The 21675-nt window shown below is 44.9% G+C and overlaps 2 protein-coding genes across 2 annotated transcripts; one reads left to right on the forward strand and one right to left on the reverse strand.

Moving 5' to 3' along the window:
- Nucleotides 1–337: 337 nt before the first annotated feature.
- On the forward strand, nucleotides 338–11680 carry LOC111860405 (signal-transducing adaptor protein 1; the record flags this gene model as incomplete). The annotated part of the gene is made up of 15 exons (XM_023844122.2): nucleotides 338–352; nucleotides 1946–2017; nucleotides 2114–2233; nucleotides 3400–3456; nucleotides 3640–3779; nucleotides 3903–4031; nucleotides 4173–4242; nucleotides 5253–5355; nucleotides 5630–5713; nucleotides 5968–6027; nucleotides 6208–6270; nucleotides 6901–6972; nucleotides 10328–10396; nucleotides 10535–10654; nucleotides 11017–11680. Coding segments are annotated over 15 exons (1227 nt in total), but the record flags the coding sequence as incomplete, so codon positions are not given.
- A 493-nt stretch (nucleotides 11681–12173) lies between these two features.
- On the reverse strand, nucleotides 12174–21175 carry fsd1 (fibronectin type III and SPRY domain containing 1). The gene is made up of 13 exons (XM_023843823.2): nucleotides 20999–21175; nucleotides 19429–19524; nucleotides 18792–18923; nucleotides 18001–18102; nucleotides 17483–17505; nucleotides 17028–17149; nucleotides 16614–16823; nucleotides 15734–15832; nucleotides 14731–14878; nucleotides 14548–14630; nucleotides 13873–14124; nucleotides 13294–13382; nucleotides 12174–13204 (listed from the first exon to the last, which is right to left on the reverse strand). Exons 1-13 carry the CDS (start codon nucleotides 21011–21013, stop codon nucleotides 13094–13096), a joined length of 1482 nt encoding a protein of 493 aa, XP_023699591.1. The 5' UTR covers nucleotides 21014–21175; the 3' UTR covers nucleotides 12174–13093.
- Between the last annotated feature and the right edge of the window lie 500 nt (nucleotides 21176–21675).

A 21675-nucleotide genomic window follows, 5' to 3' on the forward strand; every position in this document is an offset into this window, starting at 1 on the left:
ATATTTATTGTGTTTAGTCAAACGTAAACTCCATCAAATCGTTTTTCGTCATCCTCGGGAATTTCCATACACACGTTGTAATGAATTTCCTGGTCACCTAAACTCTATAACACGCTAATGCTGGCCTATAATCTAATTAATAACCACATCTGCATTTGGGCAAAGCACATGGATACAACGTCATAGGGGATTAAGCAAGCAGACCACCCCCGTAACCACCCCTCTTTTTATTTTTCTATATTTTTAATATTGCACTCACTGTGACGTTTTCTTTACGTTACATATACTTCTGAATTCTGGGAGCCCCCATGCAGTCAGCTCCGTTGCTTTCTGACGTCACGTCGTGTGCTGGGTGAGCGATTGCGTCGTTAGTTTTAACGTCAGCTATAGCTGCCATCGGAATGGACACACTTCAGCAATTTAGCGCAGAAAGAAAACGTAACAAAGGGGCGGGGCGGGGACCCTTCTAGCTTGCTTAATTTTGTATGACCCTCCATTATTAAAGTTTTGGATACATTACCAAAAACTGCTCAGCATATGATATCGCAATGGATGGTAACACAATATCTTAAAGCATTGTAGTTCTGAAGGTAGAAAATTGAACTTAGTAGTAGTGGCTGTAGGTCGCTAGTACCCTGACTGGATAAAATGTGAGGGTGCTGGTGGCAAAGATAGAGAAATCAGAGTGTGTTCAGGAATCCGACTGCCAGGACACCACACGCGTGCTCTAAATCTTTCTGATCGGTAAGGAAGCTTCATAAAGGTGGTTACATTCCACTCAGGTTAGCTGTTGACATTCTAGGAACGACTGAAATGAACTTTGGTTGCTGTTTGTGTTATCACTGGATGAAACCAGTTAGACAGTAATAATGATTTCACCAAGAAATCACATGCAACTTAATCTGTCACATGATAGGGAAATATTCTTGTGGAAGAAGCTACAATTAAGATAAGACGTTTCAGAAATGTATTTTGTTCCCTGAAGTAGTATGTTATACAAACATACAGTAAGTGTCAGTTACTGTTATAGTGAAACTTAAATTCTGAATTGCTATTTTGTCAGGCGTGTAGGATAAGACCACAGGAAAAAAATAAATATGTTGCATAAATAAATTGCTAAAGCATTTGCACTTGTCATACACTACTGTAAGGGTTGTTCCATCATATCTTTTTAACATCTTTTTAACTTTTGCTTTTCAAACTGCATATATGCATCTTGTAAATGAACATCTGTGTTACTGTAATGTCCCAGATCTTGCCCTGTTGCGTGGCATTTGTCCCTGTCTGGTGCCCTGTTCGGTTAATGAATAACGGCAGTAAATTTCTCAGAGACGATAAGGATACGGTGCCAGAGTGGAATGCCCTTCCCCTCCCAGGAAGTGATCTCGCAAAACTGCCTATTGTCAGTTTTCGATGGACTTGGGCGAACCGTCACAAAGAATAGATTTTACTTCCATCTTTTTTCAATTTAAATGTGAGTTAGCAGGCAGTATTTACATGTTATTTTTCAGGTTAGTAAAAGAAAAAAACAATATAATGAATCCAATCCAACTGACATACTTGCAATATTATTCAACTTAAACTGAATATCATACTAATGGAAACTTGAGGAATTAAGTATGAATCTATTTCTTACACCATATTATTCATGAGAAATAGGGTTAGTTCACTCCATGACGTTTGCAGGGGTCTTCCAAAGCTTCTGGGCTGTCTGACATAGATGGAGCAAAATATTAATCCAGTTGTGTAACAGACTGAACTAGCCAGTTTTTCTTGGTGATCTGTTTCCCCCTATGCGTGTTTCCGGTCCTGCTTACACATTCTTGGTGTTGCAAAGACTGATGCTGATTCAGTTTTTGTTCCTCGACAAAACTCTGCTCCCGTGCGTCACTTTTCAAATCCTCTGTTCATGTCACAAATAGTTTATCTTTAATTTCTTGTCCAGGTGTCCCAGCGCCTCTGGGCATCCCTGTGTGGGAACACCCTGTTTTTCTACAACACCATCAAGGAAGCGGAGGTGAGTGTAAAGTGCAGTGAGGAATGGCGGCTGGACCACGGACGGCATGATGTCAACGGCGTGATGATGCTGGCTGTGTCTTGTCCCCTCATGCAGTATGTGGACAGGATCGACCTTGACGGATTTGTCTCCCTGCTGGATGACAACAGCCGGGACCGAAACCTAGAAGCAGCTCGATTCCAACTGCGCACCAAGGAAGGGGAGTTCAAAATCACCGTGAGTCTGCCCCACCCACCGGCAAACAGCGACATGCGACTCCCAGCTCAGCCGGGCCCAAAATCAGTGATACCAAGCGGCAACAGATCCATCAGCCTCTCCCTTCCGAACTGTTCTGGTTTATGTACTTCCAAAGGCCATGCACGTCAATGCAAACGTGGTTCGGGAGAGGAGAGGAGATTTTCAAAGATGTAGGAGTACTGTAATTGCTGAGCTGGAGTTTTATAATGCGGTTCTCTGTCATTTATAACGTGATAATGGCGGTAGGATTCTTTGAGGAAACTGATCAAAGTAAATCGGAAAGAAGAAGTCTCAGAAGTACGGTTATAGCAGTTTCTACATCTGGGAGGTAGTTTGCCAGAGTTGGGTAATTTTCAGGTTCATTTCTGGTTTTAGCGCTAGTTTTATGTTTATATCTAAGTGAGACGTACGGTTTATGTATTTTTATCTCAGTTTTGACCTGTTTATAGACCAAGAGAAATTGAGAAATGGTGTCACCTTGCATTGATAGTTTTTGAATTATATCTTTGTGTACTTCAGTATACCAGCAGTAGTCTAATGTTACATGCTGTGGATTGTACAGTGTATACTATTTTTTTAATTACTTATTTACAATATAAACCTGATCTTATATTTTTTTCATTGTAAGCAAAAACAAGGAACTCTTCAAATACTGGTCTTTTTGGGCAAATACACAGCACAGTGTTTTTAAACTGAAAAATTATAAGGCCCAACATTTGTTACTTAAACCTGTGTTAAGACATAATCATTACCATAGTAGGGTGACCAGATAATCCATGTTAGAGAAGACACGTTGAGCTACGACAGGATTTCACTTTAGCACTGAGTTCTTGCTGTGTGCTGATTGGTCAGTCTCCTATAATCATGCCTGTGTCACTAATGTTAATGTGAAACAGCCAAATTAATCTTCTGATCAAGGAAACAAACCAGTCAAAGCACAAGACGAACTGAACTATTTAGCCAAGCAAAGAAGCCTTTAATTTTTAAAGTAGCCCATAGTGTCTCCCCCCCCCCCCAAGCAAAGAAACCTTTAATTTTTAAAGTAGCCCATAGTGTCTCCCCCCCCCGACAAGGATTATCAGGTCACCCAACCTATAGCTACACATTTTACTTGTGCTGGACCCACATGCTCCTCCCGTCTCTAGGTTCCCACACTAGAAAATCGTGAACTCTGGAAGGGCTTCATCCATGCTGTTGCAGAGGTCAGTAATGCAATCGGACATCGCCATGGAAACAGGTTGCAGTCTTTATGTTTAAGTCATACATCGCGGTGTTGTTCCAGTGAATGATTAGCACATCCTACCAGCAGCAGTAACTGAATCATATGTACAATAAGGAAGTTTCCAGATGGCCATAACGATTCACTTCCCCTCGTTCTGTCTCAGCTCTCTCTTCCCAGCACCCTGAATCTGCTTCCAGGCCAAGTGCACATGTTGCAGGAGGTGGTCGAAAAAGAACGGGAGAGACAGCTTTCAGCTGCTGTCCAAGAGAACCTCTACCTTTCTCTAGTGGCAGACATGCCACCGTGAGTGTCGCACATTCCTTCCCACCACTGTCTGGACAATTCAGGAGAGTATCCAACGAGCTCTTCCATGTCCGGTCATGTGACTGATTTTCTATGGGGGGGGGGGGTGTTTGGGTAATACAGGTGTTTTCATGAAGTCTCTCGGAGGGAGGCCATGAGTCTTCTGGAAAAGTATCCGGATTGTGGGAACATGCTGCTGAGACCAAGCAAGGACGGCTCCATGGCCGTCACCACCCGCCAGGACCTGAATGGGTAAGGAGAGCCTTTCCGGAATGTTCTTTATGGCGGCCTGTTTGCCCCCTCCTCCCTCCGTGGCTCTGTGTCTTGAGACAGTGAACACAATCAGAATTTACCGCATTAGCAACAGTCTTTATTATGATTATCTCCCATCAGGTCAGTGTTCCACCATTACCGTGTCATTCGGAGGCCGGAAGGAGGATTTGTGATTAATCTGGAGACCCCAGTGAGTACAGCAGCATGCTGCTCTCTCTCTCTCTCTCAGACTCATGTATTTATTGCAGAATTGCGATTCTTCCTCCATTTACTGTTGTTATATTAATTTCTACCTAAGTGGTATAAGTGACACAATATTCAAAAGGTAAAACGAAGTTTGGCTGGAATGGTGTCACTCAGGGAGCTGCACTGAGTGATACCTGAGAAGAAAGTGATATTTCTACCAGTCGCTGGCTATTTTCCTACATTCCGTAGCTGTCCGAGGGGCAACAGAGTGGAAATCGGCAAAGGCAATGCTACCGGACTTGAGTATAGAAGGGGTCCTGAAAGGCGTGGCAATTTACTGTCAGAAGGAGGCGCTCCGATAAGAAGGGCTTTTATTCTAATATCAACCACTTAAATGACACAGTTCAGATATGACCACTGGGAGGAAAGATATTGCTACTATAGTTTTAAGGTGTACACTTTGAAAGAGAAAACTGAGCAGCCTCAGAATAGGTAATTTAATTTCAAACATTTGGCCACCTATCCGCTATTGACTTCCTCAAGTTATTTAGTTGACCTCACTGGAAAAATGTATTACACCCAAACATCCGTTGTTTTTTGTTTGCATACACATGGCGAAGGCCTTAAAGCAGGATATCCCAGCCCGGACCGTCTGGCAGCGAGCTGGGAGGGAGCAAAAACGTGGGTCTCCAGGGACGGGGTTGGGAAACACTGAATTAAAGAATAGAGGCCTAGCCCCTCCCCTTCACCATGTAATCGTCACATGACCCTCCAGGATGCTTCCTCACTGTCTGCTCACTGCAGCACTTTCATAACTTACTTCCTCTGAAATAACTTTCCTTTAGGTTCTACTGGGCTAGGTCCTAGGATTTAGACCTAGCCGACATTAGAAATGTCCTGCATTTTAACCGTATGCTGCAACTAGGGGTTCAAAGTGCCACTTAACCAAAAATAAATATTTGCCCTCCCCCGGATCCTACACATCTGACCCTCCTGTTTCCTTGTGTGCCTTAGATTCCCTGTGCCAGCCTCTATGAAGTAATCAAATGCCTCGAGGAGAAAACCTCTGGAGTCCTACAGCCCTTCATCCTCGATAATATATATAATGACAACATCAGTGAGCAGCTCGTCTTGAAGCACGCATGTTTATTTGTAGTGGTGGGCAAACCCTGCAGAAAAACTCCTTTGCCTTATCAGCCTGTGTAAACATCCCACTATTTGATGTTGCAAACACATATACAAGCCTGTCCAATTTGTCCGTGTGGGTGTTTAATATTTACTGTTGTCCGATGCTGATACTTAAGTTTTAATCTAAAGTGCAGGGCTACCATTAAGTAGTGGCTGCTTGCAAACCGATCTCGTTGATTCCTTGCCTCCCCTGTCCCCCCTAGCTTTAGTTCAGCAGAATGATGAGAATGGAGAGAAGAAACTGCAGCCCATTACAGGAAGTCCCAGTCTGAAAACCCCTCCCTCAGGTAGCTCTTCCCAGTCAGTCAGTTACCTCCTGAAACAGGACCGTCTGTTTCCAGCTATCATCAGCATGGATTAAGAATGAAACAGATGACTGAACCATAAAAGTACGAATGAGTACTTTAGTTTATGCCACAAACGTGTGTGGCTAGGTACTCAGAAGGGGGGGGGGGGGGGAGCCTTCATGCGTGTTTGGGTTTATTTATTTGGGAGATGTTTTAAGGAGTGTTGAGTGAGGTGTCCTGTGTTTGCCCTGCAGGCAACCAAAAACCAACGGTAAGCCCGGATGCAAAGTCTTTCAGCAGGCGCTGCAATGATGGTGAATATCATCCTCCTCACCCCCTCTTCTCAGCCCCTTTCATTCTGTATGGTTGACCCACTTTTACCCAACCTTACGTTTGGACACAGACTTTTATCCACTCCAGTCAGCAGCACGGCGTGGCATGACCCTCTTAACTGACACCAGTCAGTGCTGATGTTAGTGTGTTTTGTGACGCAGGCAGCAACGAGATGCAGGAATCCCGCCATCCAGCTTGTGCCTCAGTGGGCCCATCTAAGACGGGTAGGTTCCAGTCAGCCCGCACACCTCATCTCAGGAGATTAGAGGTCCCCCCCCCCCCACTCAGTAATAACCACAATGTAGAAAACAGCCCAGGGGCCTCTGACCGTGTTAGTGAGTCTCTGCAAAGTAGGGTTGACCAAACCCAAACTGTGAATATGAAATGCCAGTAATGCACCTTAAAAACAGCATGGAAATACAGCAAGTTAAACCAGCACTCTCCAGAGGTGGATAGTTCAGGTCCAGAAAGTAAAAATTCAGACCAAGATTTTGTTTCAACCAACCAGCTGAGTACTGACTGTGACTCTTCATGCTCAACTCATCAGTTGAAACAAAATCTTGGTCTGAATTTTTACTTTCTGGACCGGAACTATCCACCTCTGGCACTCTCCCAAACACATGCACACAACTCTCCATTTGGGACCATGTCACAGACTCCCTTATCCTACTGAATCCACCGACCTGATGTTCAAGCTTAAGGTAATTAATCCACTCAGGTTCAGGAGTGATACCATATATCACTGAATAAACAGGGGCTCGATGTCCTGACCAGCACAGTGACTCAAAGCGTCCTTTTGTCTGCTCAAACGTCGGCTGACACTGAGCACTGATCTTACTGTGTTTCTGATGCAGTGAATGCCAAGGAATCGACATCCATCCACACGGGTTCTGGCAAACGTGCCCCAATGCCCCTTCCAAAGTTTGGTAGGTACCAGCCACCATGTCCTGATTTGAGGAGATGCGCCGTCTGTGTCTCGGGTAGGACTGCTGATCAGATCGTGATCAACAGCTCAGGGGAAATACCTGCTGCAGAGCTGTTCCAACCAAGTGACATGTGGTCATTTATCTTTTAGCAGGTGACAGTAGACAGAGATCCTTGTAGAAGCTCATGATGTCTAGCAGTGGTAGACGAGCGATCTGTTCAGCTGACGTAACTTACCACGGGGCTTTCTCATCAGCAGCAGAGCAACTGGTGTACTCACTGGTTATACAAACCACTGTGCACACTGGTGTACTAACTGGATATACAAACCGCTGTGCCCACTGGTGTACTGATTGGTGTACGTACTAGTGTATTTAGTGATGTACCCACTGGATATGCAGCTTCTGTGCCCACTGGTGTGCCATCTGCCTTACAAACTGGTGTACTGATGATGCATTGATTAGAGTAATAATACTGGTGTACTGACTAGTGTACCGAATGGTGTACCTATTAGTGTACCCACTGATGTATCTACTGGTGTATTAGACCATCATGTGGTAGGTTAGTGTTCCCTCAGCAGACACTGGGGCAGGTGGGCTCTGTTTATCCACTGTACAGACAGTCTGTATAGGGTGCATAGACAGTCTGTGCTGTATATTTTTAGAATATTTTTTGTCATTTACATGATGTGTTCTCTTCTTTTTAGTGACATTGGTCGAATCAACTTCAATGCATTAGATATCAGTTATATTCAGGGTCAGAATGACACTGAGCACTGATCTTACTGTGTTTGTGATGCAGTAAATGTCAAGGCATCGAAATCCAACAGCACGAGCACTGGCACACGTGCCCCAATCCCCCTTCCAAGGTTTGGTAGGTACCAGCTACCCTGCCCTGATTTGAGGAAATGAGACGTCTGTGCCTCGGGTAGGACTGCTGATCAAATCGTGATCAACAGCTCTGGGGAAATACCTGCTGCAGAGCTGTTCCAACCAAGTGACATGTGGTCATTTATCTTTTAGCAGGTGACAGTAGACAGAGATCCTTGTAGATGCTCATGATGTCTAGCAGTGGTAGACGAGGGATCTGTTCAGCTGACGTAACTTACCACAGGGCTTTCTCATCAGCAGCAGAGCAACTGGTGTACTCACTGGTTATACAAACCACTGTGCACACTGGTGTACTAACTGGATATACAAACCGCTGTGCCCACTGGTGTACTGATTGGTGTACGTACTAGTGTATTTAGTGATGTACCCACTGGATATGCAGCTTCTGTGCCCACTGGTGTGCCATCTGCCTTACAAACTGGTGTACTGATGATGCATTGATTAGAGTAATAACTGGCATACCAAATAGTATATGTACTGGTGTACTGACTAGTGTACCGAATGGTGTACCTATTAGTGTACCCACTGGTGTACCCACTGGTGTATCTACTGGTGTACCCACTGGTGTACTAACTGGTGTACCCACTGATGTATTAGACCATCATGTGGTAGGTTAGTGTTCCCTCAGCAGACACTGGGGCAGGTGGGCTCTGTTTATCCACTGTATAGACAGTCTGTATAGGGTGCATAGACAGTCTGTGCTGTATATTTTTAGAATATTTTTTGTCATTTACATGATGTGTTCTCTTCTTTTTAGTGACATTGGTCAAATCAACTTCAATGCATTAGATATCAGTTATATTCAGGGTCAGAATGACACTGAGCACTGATCTTACTGTGTTTGTGATGCAGTAAATGTCAAGGCATCGAAATCCAACAGCACGAGCACTGGCACACGTGCCCCAATCCCCCTTCCAAGGTTTGGTAGGTACCAGCTACCCTGCCCTGATTTGAGGAAATGAGACGTCTGTGCCTCGGGTAGGACTGCTGATCAGATCGTGATCAACAGCTCAGGGGAAATACCTGCTGCAGAGCTGTTCCAACCAAGTGACATGTGGTCATTTATCTTTTAGCAGGTGACAGTAGACAGAGATCCTTGTAGATGCTCATGATGTCTAGCAGTGGTAGACGAGGGATCTGTTCAGCTGACGTAAAGGGTGTACTCACTGGTTATACAAACCACTGTGCACACTGGTGTAATCACTGGATATGCAAACCGCTGTGACCACCGGTGTACTCACTGGACATACAGACCACTTTGCCCACTGGCATACCAACTGGTGTACTGATTTGTGTATTGATTGGTGTAATAAATGTTATAATGAGTGGTCTACCAACGTATGTACTAATTGGTGTACCCACTATTGTACTGACTGGTGTACCCTACTGGTGTACCTACTAGTGTACTGACTGGTGTACCCACTGGTGTACCAACTGCTGTACCTACTGGTGTACCCACTGGTGTACTGACTGGTATACCCACACGTGTACTGACTGGTATACCCACACGTGTACGTACTGGTCTACCAATTGCTACTACCTGGTGTACTAGCTGGTGTACCCATTGGTGTACTAACTGGTGCAGGCGCTGGTGTACCCATTGGTGTACTAACTGGTGTATGTGCTGGTGTACCCATTGGTGTACTAACTGGTGTATGCACTGGTGTACCCATTGGTGTACTAACTGGTGTATGCGCTGGTGTACCCATAAGAACATAAGAAATTTACAAACGAGAGGAGGCCATTCGGCCCATCAAGCTCGTTTGGGGAGAACTTAGCTAATATCTCAGAGTTGTTAAAATCTTATCTAGCTCTGATTTAAAGGAACCCATGGTTTTAGCTTCCACTACAATAGCAGGAAGACTATTCCATACTCTGACTACACGCTGTGTAAAGAAGTGCTTCCTCAAATTTGTTTTAAAATGTTCTCCCGCTAATTTCCACTTATGGCCACGAGTTCTAGTATTTAGACTAATATTGAAATAGTCAATATTGAAATACCCATTGGTGTACTAACTGGTGTATGCGCTGGTGTACCCATTGGTGTACTAACTGGTGTATGCGCTGGTGTACCCATTGGTGTACTAACTGGTGTATGCGCTGGTGTACCCATTCGTGTACTAACTGGTGTATGTGCTGGTGTACCCATTGGTGTACTAACTGGTGTATGCGCTGGTGTACCCATTGGTGTACTAACTGGTGTACGCGCTGGTGTACCCATTGGTGTATCAGACCATCATGTGGTAGGTTAGTGTTCCCTCAGCAGACACTGGGGCAGGTGGGCTCTGTTTATCCACTGTATAGACAGTCTGTATAGGGTGCATAGACAGTCTGTACTGTATATTTTGAGAATATTTTTTGTCATTTACATGATGTGTTCGCTTCTTTTCAGTGACATTGGCCGAATCAACGTTTAGATATCAGTTATATTCAGGGTCGGAATGACCAATTTTTCTTGACTTTTCAGTGAGGAAATTTGTGTCACCAGTTCAGGACTCGCTTCCCAGTAATTCCAGCAGTGAGGACCAGTCCAGTGGTGAGTCAGCCTCGCCTGTTCCCTGTGATGCAGTGATTCAGGGATGTAGCACATCCTCTCTCCCACTACATGGCTTTTCCTTTACAGTGTTTTTTGTCCCTTGTTCACCTTCAACCTGCTTCATTTCCTGATCTTTAGGAACTGACCAGCACCATGTGACCGTACCCTCAATGTCCGCGAAAACTTGCATGCACAACAAGCAAGCCATTCCTAAACCATCTTTTGCCATGGCCACTTCACCTGGAGACTTGCCCCTCGGTAAGTAACAGCTGAATATAAGAAGCGTGCATTGATTTTACTGACTGTTCAGTGAATTTACTTGCTCCTGCAAAAATCAGGGATGGTATTTCCTATCCAGTTGATGAGCTTGATATATCAGTTGAGTGCTGGGATCTAATATATCGTTTGGTGATGAATCCTAAGGAGGTGACTTTAGACACTCATCTAAACCCACCTCTAGCAAACATCTTTACAAAGTGAACGTTAAAGCCTAAAGATACGGTACATTCTGAGGTTGATAGTTTTGGCAGGATCTTTTCTTACAATCTAATCAAACGGTTCTGGTTTCAGGAAAGTTATCAACAGATGAAATATTTCTAAATCTCTGCTCTTTCGAATAGCTTTGTCAGAGGAACTTAAAAAGAAAGTGGAAGAAAGACGGGGAAACAAGTAGTGATCTACCCAGTTCTTCGAAGCCAGCGTTTCTGCAAGGAATCCCCAGGTCTTCCCCGAGATCCCACGGAAATGGCTGAAGGACTACACACCGTGCACTGACTTTGCGTGCCTTTTGATTTGCTGGGCACATGCACGCTGTGCACCAGTGCAGACACTCTGACGTGTGAGGATCCATTACTCTCGGCCTCCCGAGGCGCAGAAGCGATCCGACGGAGTGGAGAGTGCCCACTTAGCTAAGCTCTCCAGTACAGCGCTGAGGAGCGGGGAAGATTGACGAGGGAAATTGATTCTTGTTGGAAGCAGATCGACTGGGTGGCGTAAGTGGTGGTAAATCACAGTGTAAGTGTCACATCAGTGCCACAATCATTTGTTAACTGAAATATTGTACATATCTTTGTGTACGGCCACCTGCCGTTTATTGAATGACTCAATCCCCATTTCTCCGGTTTCTTACTTGTTCTCAGCAGACGCGCACAGAATTGAGAATGTGAATTTCTTGTACAGATTTTTTTTTGCAGTTCATTATATTGAGAACAAATTTGTTTTATTTATTATCCATAATCCTGAGGATATGTAAGACGCATAAATTAAACATCAATTAAATAGTAAGTTTTTATGTAACTCCACTGATCCCCTTAGAATTATCACTTTGTAATCGTACCTTAAATCCAGAATGATGGACCTGAAATGTCTAGCAGCAAATGTTTTCTTTTTGTGGGTCATATATTCATGTTCCCTTAAGTGTATTTCCTTGTACTGATTTCATTCATAGTTTTTATAATAATAATAATAATAATAATAATAATAATATAATGATAGTAATAATAGTTATCTAATATTTATAACTAATAATACTAAAGAGCCATGCATATTTTCACTGAGAGTATTATGTACAGTAGGTACTGTTACAATAATTCAAAGACGATCTTCAAAGTTTTTCATTTATTGTGAGACCTAACTGGTCTTTGATAAAACCCTCGTGTCTCTGATAAAGACGTACGTAATAAGAAACGCTGCAGGAATGTGACGGACACGGTCTTCTGATCTGCGGTGAGGTGAACGCCGTGCTGGTTAATTCGGATCGACACACAGTACAGCAACGTACACTGTCTCAGTCTGGCTTTATTTGCCCAGCTAGACAAAGAGTACAAGATTAAAGCATTTACAACATTTTATCATCAGGAAGTCAAGTTTATATCATAGTTTGGAAGCTTTAATGCATTGTGGAGTCTACTAAAAAAAACAATCCAATAAAAATGCCCTTGCATTTAAATTTGCCAGTGCAGTCCAATGGTGGGTGAAGTCAATCGGACAACCACTGGCTGGATTCTGTCCCAGCTGATTCCCATGAACAGAGAGCAGGTGCACTGCAGTACACACCAGTAAAATTCAGGCACCCACATACCCAGCTTGCAATACAGCAGACATAGTTACATTCTTACATGTTGCAGGTGTGGACGAGCTGGGTGAGATTGGGGGTCAGGCGCCACAATCCGATCACAAGCACAGTGTCCCACTGAGCCCACTGAACCACACCAAGCCAACAAAGTTGTGCTCCTAGTATAGACTAACCCCCTTCCCCTACTCACCCCCCCCATTCACACTGTCAGTGAAAATAATACCATCTAGCAGAAGCCAGACGGCACTTATTCGGTGACTGCTAACATGTACTTGTGCTGCCTTCTCATGAAATTTGGACTGGGGGGAAAAAAAGAGAAACTGAAAACGTCAGAATAGATGTAATTGCAGAAAAACGATCTTTATCCTTCTGGTTTAAATGAAACTCTGCTCTGTGGATGATGCAGGCTTCCGTGGCTGCATGTGACTCAGGTTTCATGAGGCTGAAAGGCACAAGAAGTTAGGAGAATCCCCCCACCCTCCACAGGGGGGTTAGTGGACGCAAACGCTAGCAGGAGCAGGTTGAAAGTTCTTAGTGATGGGAAATGGGTTTGGATCACTCTCAGAACTGGGGCGGGCCCACATGGGGTGAGTTTGACCGGCGACGGTGGCAGGGGCCTCAACTTAGTTGATGCTGGCGTTTGAGCTGCTGGTGCCGCTGCTCCTCCTCTGGCCGCTCTGCACCACCCTGGGCACCTGCAGCCCCGTCTGCACTGAGAAGCTGCCATTCCACACCTGCAGGGGGCGACAGAGGGACAGCCGGTGTAAGAGCCGGCAAGCCCCAGACGGGGTGGGGCAGGAACGTGGAGGCGTGAGCCGCTTACCATGAAGGCTGGTATGACGGGCTGCTGGAACTTGGTTCTGAACGTGTGCAGCAGCTGTTTGGTCCTGGAATTGTAGAAGGATAGAATCCCTGGAAGATGCCGGGACCGAGTTAGATATCAAACTCTACTCCCCTCTCAAGTCAGCAGAGTAAAAAGCAGAGAGTGACCTACGTAAAGCTCATCCCACTCACTGAAATACTGCATGGTTTCATAATACGTCACTTATTGATCTGTGCACATTTCAGGAGAATTGTGGCCTCACCGTTGGAGGCTTAAATCCCGTTCCTGGGTCTGTGAGCGTGTTGTATTTGCATGTGATTCTCAAGTATCTTATTTTTTTCTGGATGTTCCGGTTTCCTCTAGTATACAGCATGTGGCGAGTTTCCATACTGTGTATGTGATTGTGTGTTTGTGTCCTGTGATGGACTGGTGTGCCATCCAGACTGTCCCCTGCCCTGTGCCTTGTGTTACCTGGGCCATCACAGACCTCTGCTGAATAAGCAGGATGGATGTAAGGATGGATGGGTGGAATGTGAGACCTTGCCATCAAGCATAGCATGGTTTATCTGCTTTGTGCACCTTCCTCGAAGCCACAGTAGACACCGACGCGGTCGGGGATGGGGCAGTCCAGGGTGCGCGCCTTGTTGTTGTGCTTGGCCGTGAAGCTCTGCTGCAGCCAGTTGTTGAGGTGGAGACACCAGGAGGCGCTGCTCTTCCCCAGCTGGTCGAAGCGGCCCAGGGAGCGCAGGGCCACCCCGACGGCGAAGGCCTTGCTCTCTTTGTCAAACCGGACCTCCCAGTAGTGCTGGCCAGCGTCGATCATGGTGTCTCCTGAGATGTCAGGAGGACGGATACAACAATAATGTGTTGTGGCACGAGGACGATCCACGCTGGGATGTTATTCAACTCAAAAACACAAGAAAAAATTAATCATGAGGAGTCTAGCAAAGGCAGGGAGGTGAAAAGCAAGAAATAAAGCAGGGAGCATCGCAGGAACAAAGACAGCAAATACATTTAACCAGAAGAAACACAGGAGCAAACATACTAGGGTTTAAAACCAAGGGGCACTAGGGGAACACAGATTGGGATGGTGACACTAACTGGCCAAACAGGGAAGTGACAGGCAGGGCTGGAACAGATCCTGACATAGTGGGTCCATTAGGACACTAGAAGGGCAGCTAGTCACATGCATTCAGGAGAGTGATCCAGAAGCTTAGCCAGCTTTGCCCCTGCCTGATCCGGTCCGATCCTTACCTAGCACGGTGTAGGACTCAGCCGTGAACCGGTCACGACCCACCCGGGCCGAGGGTGCCCTCTTTGGAGACATCATTGCATTCCTGGGGGAGAGGGCAAACGAGGGGACAGAGAATCAAGGACACGGACAAAAGGACCGGTTGGACGGCGCCGTCACAGTGGCTGTGTGGAGTCCACTCGGACCTGGCGGGAGAGTTCATCGGTGAGCTGGTCCTGTTCTTCTCCTTACGCATCTCTTGGACTTTCCCGCCACTGCTGTCCCACTCCACGGAAAGGTCCTCCACCCGCAAGTTCTGGTGGGACGAACTAGAGTCCAGCTTGAAGAGGAAGGCTAGAGAAACAGACGAAGCCACGGCTGAGGTATGTAGCTCCTGAACCATCTCCAGAAACACAGCACTGTGTCTCTTTTTAGTCACATGACCTTATCCCTGATCAGAATGCAATCCACTTAAACCGTACATCATTCCAGCCAATCCCCTACGCTTACTGTGGGTCCTACGCTTAGCTGTGGGTCCTCCTACTCCTACGCTTAGCTGTGGGTCCTCCTACTCTTACGCTTAGCTGTGTGGTCCCATCAGCGTCTCCCATCTCTCCACCACCTCCACTCTGAGAAAGAAACTCGTCTTTGCCAATCCTAGTGTGAGCTGAAGTGCAATAAGGACGTGAACGTCTCCTCTGTTACCAAATTTGACCTCGTAGTGACCTTGTAGTGACCTTAATGTGACTTTGCGACCACTTTAAGTAGCATCAATATTTAGTACCTCATTCTGATGCCTTTAAACATCAGTTCCTATCTTAAACATACATGAACATACATACTACTAAAGGGCATTAAGCAATTTTTTAATATTCTAGAACAGGGTTCTTCAACTCTGGACCTCGATTCCAAATCCAGGCCGTGTTTTCAGTTCCCCCAGGTAGTTGTTTAATAATTACTGATTCTGATTGGTCAGAGGCTTCACACCTGACTGACAGGTAAAGGAAGGCTGGAAAACCAGCAGTGCTCGGACCTCGAGGACCGTGAGTTGAATAACCCTGTTCTAGAATGTTCTGTTCAACCTTCAGTCTTGGCGCAGCGCCGTAGCAGCTCATGTAGCTCACCAATGTGCATTATTTCCACTGTATTGCTGGACCAGTGAAAATGTATATTTGTATCACTGAGGTTCTGCTGACGTCCAGAACTCACCATTGGTTTCCAGGGTTACGGGCTCCGAGAAATCTCCAGCCACGGCCTTATTGCACGCTTTTACACGGAATGTGATAAAGCGCGTGTCAAAGCGTAACCCTGCAGATAGGGGGCAGCACACGCACAGTGGCATTAGGCTGGCTATTAACGTGTCGTATTTGTGCATTTAACCAGAATTATGTAAGCAAAACCAGCACCATATCTGTAGGGGCATGAAGTGTTTTGATATAAATTCTATATAGTATGCGCTGCCTTTGAAAGTGCAGAGTCAGTGTTAAAGCATATGTGTATACAGAGTGTAGTGGACAGCTCAATTAAAGGATTCAGTTTCTAAAATGTAACAAATTACATAAAATGTTAAATAATAATAAGGTGTTTAGCTTTTGGACTGGGTTTCTATGAACACAGTAACTGGTAAACAAACAAAACAAATCTAGAAAATATATCTATTCGTGGTAAAATACTCATCAGCCATCTCTATGAACAATGGACATGAAAAAGAAGAAGAAAAGTGATCATTCTAGAAAATTCATTTTCCGACTCATGCGGGCATTTACGACCCAGTTTCCTACGCCAAATGGACCACATGGGTGAGAGAGATCTTTGAAGTAGAATGTAAAATGACCACTTCTTGACAGATACAAGAAATTTGAGTATGGAAGGCTTTAGTCATAAGCACAGTCGCGGTCTTGTCTAGCCTTCTGTGATTTTCACTTGGTGACCGTTTAGCGTAACAGAACTTCTTTGCTAAACATGGAGTGGGTCTCTTTGTTGAGTTGGCTGATTGTAAATATGGCCGCATCTGTATGCTTGCTGTGGGCTGTGTTCATTCCGCGTGCACGTAGCCTGCTGGAGTTGCATTTGAAGGCCATGAGGTCACCTGTGAGCATGTGCTCTGTCTGGCGAATGCCCTCCACCACCATCCAGGGGTGCTCCTCACGGACGCGTGGCGGGCCCTCGTGATTAGTCCGCCGATGCTCCAGGATGTAGTGATCGATTTTGGTGTCGGGTTCCGGCAGAGTCCAGACCACCGTCACTGTGTTGTCACACACCTGGCACTCAGACACCTGTATTTCCGGGGTCGACGGAACTGAGGAACAGACAGAGAGGGATTTTCTGTGTCCATAATGGCTTATACAGAGGACTGATAAATAAGAGGAAGGTGCGTGTATAGTCCAGTAGACAAGATCTTCAGAATCTATGACTGCATCTTATATAACTTAATCTTAACGTTGAGTTTAGTTGAACTGAGTTAGTTAAGAGACAGCGTTCTGGAAGAATGGACCTCACTGACCTGGAAGGAACTTGATGGCCTGTAGCATGTCTCTCTCCTGAGTGAAATCCACCATCATGTGACTCATGTTGTCACTGACCTTGGGCTTCAGTGAGAGCCGGAAGGCGGGGGCCATTGTCACACTGTGTATACGTACACACACAGACACAAACGCTATTATATTAGCCAGGAATAGCCCAGAAATAGCTCAGCATGAATCTAAAACAGAAAGCAAACCTAGACAAATTCTACTTATGTGATAAAGAGGTGAGGAAAAAACTGCCCCATTGAGGAATGGATTAACACAAAACTTTGTTTGTTTTCAAATCGAGCCTGGCGCAGGGAGATTACAGCCCATTTACAGATTACTGTGCATCAGCTCAAAGATTGTTGAGTATGATTCTTCATATCTGCCCATAAGTTTACAAGGTGATGGGTTGACGCTTAATACAACACGGATAATTGATATACTATACCTATCCTTTATGTCTTTGGCAGCCTGGAAGCAAGTAAATTGAAAGAAGACAAAGAGAAACAGAAGGGAAGTTGAAGAGATTGCAGAGTTGCAGCCTGTAATTCTGCTAATTTCACCTGACCAGGTTCAGAATCCCACAGGCAGCCTATGCTGGTATAAGCGACAAAGGAACGCAGTGCAAAGCCAAGGTCTCAGCAACAGACACTGGATTTGTGCAGCTGCTGCTGCTGACTCTGCTATATACACTGCAACAGAGATCTGGAGTGTATGTTTAATGCTTGTAGAACTCTTGTAGTGTGTCACAGATTATTGGTGTACTCTGCACTCTCCCATAACACATATAGAACTGCTGCTTAAATATTGATTTTTGTAACTGTTGCATTTTTTTTTAATTACTGGAACTCAGATAGTGTCTCTATTTTGGTGGCTATGAAAAATCTGGAAAACATCCCTCAGTGTTCAGTTCTTGGAGCACAAGGCAGAACGAATAAGGCATGTTTTTTCATTGGGCTGGCCCACCTGGTTGAAGCCATCGATCTCTGAGGAGCACAGTGTGTGATTGGCCAACTCCAGCAGCTCCTCTGAACTCTCCAGAGCTTTGGTGCATGTGCTCACCTGGTTCTGAGAGAGCAGGCAAAGGTCAAGGCGAACACGAGATAAACAGAGCCGAAGTACAACCACATGCCACAGGGAATATAATTAATGCTATCTTTTTCCTTGATTCATATCTGTCAGGGAAAAACACGGGAATAAACAGACAAACCGGTACTAAGTACTAAGTACCGACCAAACCCAATCAGTGCTAAAAATGATCTCTTGTTGCTCCCACACAAAATGTCCTGCCGTCATTCATCCATCCACCTTCCTACTACATATTCAGTATCCTGCCCTACAAAGGTAAAACACGGTAACTATACTAAAACTGAGAAAAAGGGTGTTTTACCTTAGTTTTACTGTAGATTTTATGTTTACTATAATCTCAGCGTGCTGTTTTCAAAACTGAGCACAGCTGAACTAAGGAATTTTGTCTCAAAGCAGAACCTACGTGGCCCCTGATTTCAGCCATAACTCCATTTTGATAAAACGTGCAGTTATAGCGTTTCGCCTTCGTAGGGCAGTACAGACCTGGAGTACCAGTGTCAGCTATCAAAAAGCAGAGGTGGAGATTTCAGGTCCACAAAGTACAAAGTGTTTGGTTGAAACAAAATCTTGGTCTGGATTTGTACTCTCTAGACCTGAGATCTCCACCTCTGGCAGACAGCAATGTAGACAGTGGCAGCAATCAGCAGGAGCGAGCGCAGTGAACACACCTGCAGCTCATAAACTCGGGCGGCTTTCTCCTGCTTTATCCGGGTCAGCATGCTCTCCTTCAGCTCGTCCAGGACTGAGCACAGCGAGCTGAACTCACCCTCCAGGTCCTCTTGAGCACGGTTAGCATTCGCCTGTCAGGAAGGCAACAGATTCCATCCCTCTTTATTTATTTATTTTTTTAAAACAACCCAACTCTCTGTCCGTACTCTCCAGTCAGTGAAAGAAATGTCAGTGTCTCAGTACAACATGGATAGCATTTTTTTAGCAAGCAGGAAGTGCACTAACTATCTCCACTGGTACTTCCGCTTGGTTCTTAGAAGTGTACAGTGTTTAATTAATATTCACTCATCCAACTTCCGTAGTCAATGATCCCTGGGGGGTGACAAGCCTGGAGCCAATGTCCATGGCAGGGCAGACCCTGACATGCTCTGGACAACTTAGTGAAATCTGCTATTTTTTGGATTGCAGGAAGTAGCTGGTTTACCTGGAGGAAGCAGCCCCAAGGGGGGGGAGAGCCATGCAAATACAAGGGTGGGACAGGATTTCAGTCCGAATTAATCCCAACTGTAACCCGCCATGTCGGGTCAGGCTTGGCACCCGTGGTAAATGTCCCCAAAGAAGGGTGTATGTCAGTACCTCGACGTTCTCCAGGTTCTGCTTCAGCGAAGATATGAAGTTCTGGATCTCCTCGTTCTTCAGAGCCAGTGTGTTGGTAATTTTCCTAAGTGATTCCTGAGACAAGTGCACACAACAGCAGAGAACGGGAACTGAGTGACCAACTTGCCCTGCTTGTCCCAAAATCAAATAGGTGATCATCTTAAGAATAACTTCTCGAAGTTAAGTTTTCCATTTCCTCAAACATGTTACATAGAGAAACCAAAGAGATACAGGTTACAAAACACTTCATTGCTCAAACCTTTAGCCACAATGCATATTAATATACAGTAATACAGGCATTACTGTAAAGATAAACCAAAAATAAAAAGATAAATAAAAATGGGGACGTATAGATAAAATGAATTACTATTTTTCACATTCCACTGGCCACCAATCACAGCCCATCCCACATCTGTGTGGATCTCTCCACAAACTCAAGCTGGCCAGCATCACCCCCCACCCCTGCAGAAAACCATCCTCCATCTTCAATCTCCATATCTCTCATACCCTAACACACACACACACACACTCATACACCTGATCTGCAAATCATCTGATAAAGCTACAGAACAGGAAAAAACAACAACCTTGCTGTCAAACTACCAAAATCCTAAAGATGAAACCCCCGCCTGTTATTCCCAGGTACATATTTTTGATGAGTTTATTGCCTCTTCAGTCCAAGAGGAAGCAGATCTAGCAATGCATATTTAAACCCTTTAATAAAAATAAACACACTTCAAATAACATTTTAAATTCGTAATTAGATAAATAAACAATTGCATACCTTCTAACTGCGGACAAACGCCCTACCCAGAAACACCATAAACTTCCACACTGGGAGCCACACATCCATGGGCTCTACATTTTTGGAAATAAAATCTACTTGACAGGGAGAGCAAATTGCACTTGATGCGTTTTCCGGATTTATTACTGGATCTTCAGTCAGGGGCGAAAAAACTGGGGTGGGGGGAGAGGGGGATATGTAAGACCCCCCAATATTTAATTTGGATGAATTCATCCCTGCCCCGTAATGAATAAGAACTTTCTTTTCTAATTACTCAGGTGTGCCCCAGTCACCCCCCAAACATTAAACTCTCTCCTCCGCCGCTGTTTTAAGTTAAGCCCCGACGGAAACCATGCCTCACGGTGTCACCGCCGCAGTCCCCGGCATATGTATACAATGGAAGCCTGCTATTGCGCAGGAGGAGGGACCGATGTCGCGTCCAGGACCTGTCACGGCGAGGCGGAGCCGCCTCCCAGCAGCACAGAGACTCAGTTTAATGGTAGAAACAATAGTGTCAGCTGCAAATTCATGACTATTCATAATGACCTTCCTTATAGCAACTACTGAAGGGCAATTACAGCAAACTAATTTAACGATTGCTGCTTCTCAGACCTCACACATAAATTCCTTCTCCATTAGATTCCCACCCAAAACTGATTATCCTTTTGCAAGCGAACAGTCGTTCTCATCTGCCTTCGTTTCCTTTCTTTGTCCGTGTAGCATCACAGCCTATCCCGCACACCCAGTCGTCCGGCTCCATTTTACCTTCTGATCTTCCATGTCGCTGTCCGTAATATCAGTGTGGTCTAATTCTGTCCGACTTGTTTGTTGTTCTTCTGTGTCTCTGTACCCCGCATTCAAGCAGGGTGGTACTGATGGTGCCGAAGTACGTGCTGCACCATCCCTCCTCCAGAATCTTGGTCCATGGCGTATATTGCGCAACAGCACGAGCTGTCAACGCCGGGAATGATGGGAAATGTAGTTAAATATATAGCGGCAGCAATTTGAAATCAGATGAATGTTTTTTCCTGCAAGCCAGTAGTGGATAGGCGGTTGGAAGATGGATGGATGGATGGATGGATAAGTAGCTTAAGACCTCCTGATTATAATACTATATATTTATACATAGGGCTATCGTTATTACAAATATGTAGCTAATCATTTTAAACATCTGTAGCTCTGTTTTACATAATATCAAATACCTGTGGAAGGCAATGTTTTAATATATTTAAGTGCATTCCCACTATTCTGCCATATTTTTTAAAATGCAATATCCTTTTCATTTTGTAATTTCCAACATATTTCGCCAACTGAAAACATGCACATTGATTCGTTTTGTTTCTACGTGCTTAAATATGTGTTTGTGTTGGAGAGTTTATTAATTAATCACTGTTTTTTCCTAATCTCACTGACAATCAAAAACTTTCTAAACTGCAAATGTC

The sequence above is a fragment of the Paramormyrops kingsleyae genome, chromosome 15, assembly GCF_048594095.1.
Source record: "Paramormyrops kingsleyae isolate MSU_618 chromosome 15, PKINGS_0.4, whole genome shotgun sequence".
In the NCBI taxonomy this organism is placed as follows: domain Eukaryota; kingdom Metazoa; phylum Chordata; class Actinopteri; order Osteoglossiformes; family Mormyridae; genus Paramormyrops; species Paramormyrops kingsleyae.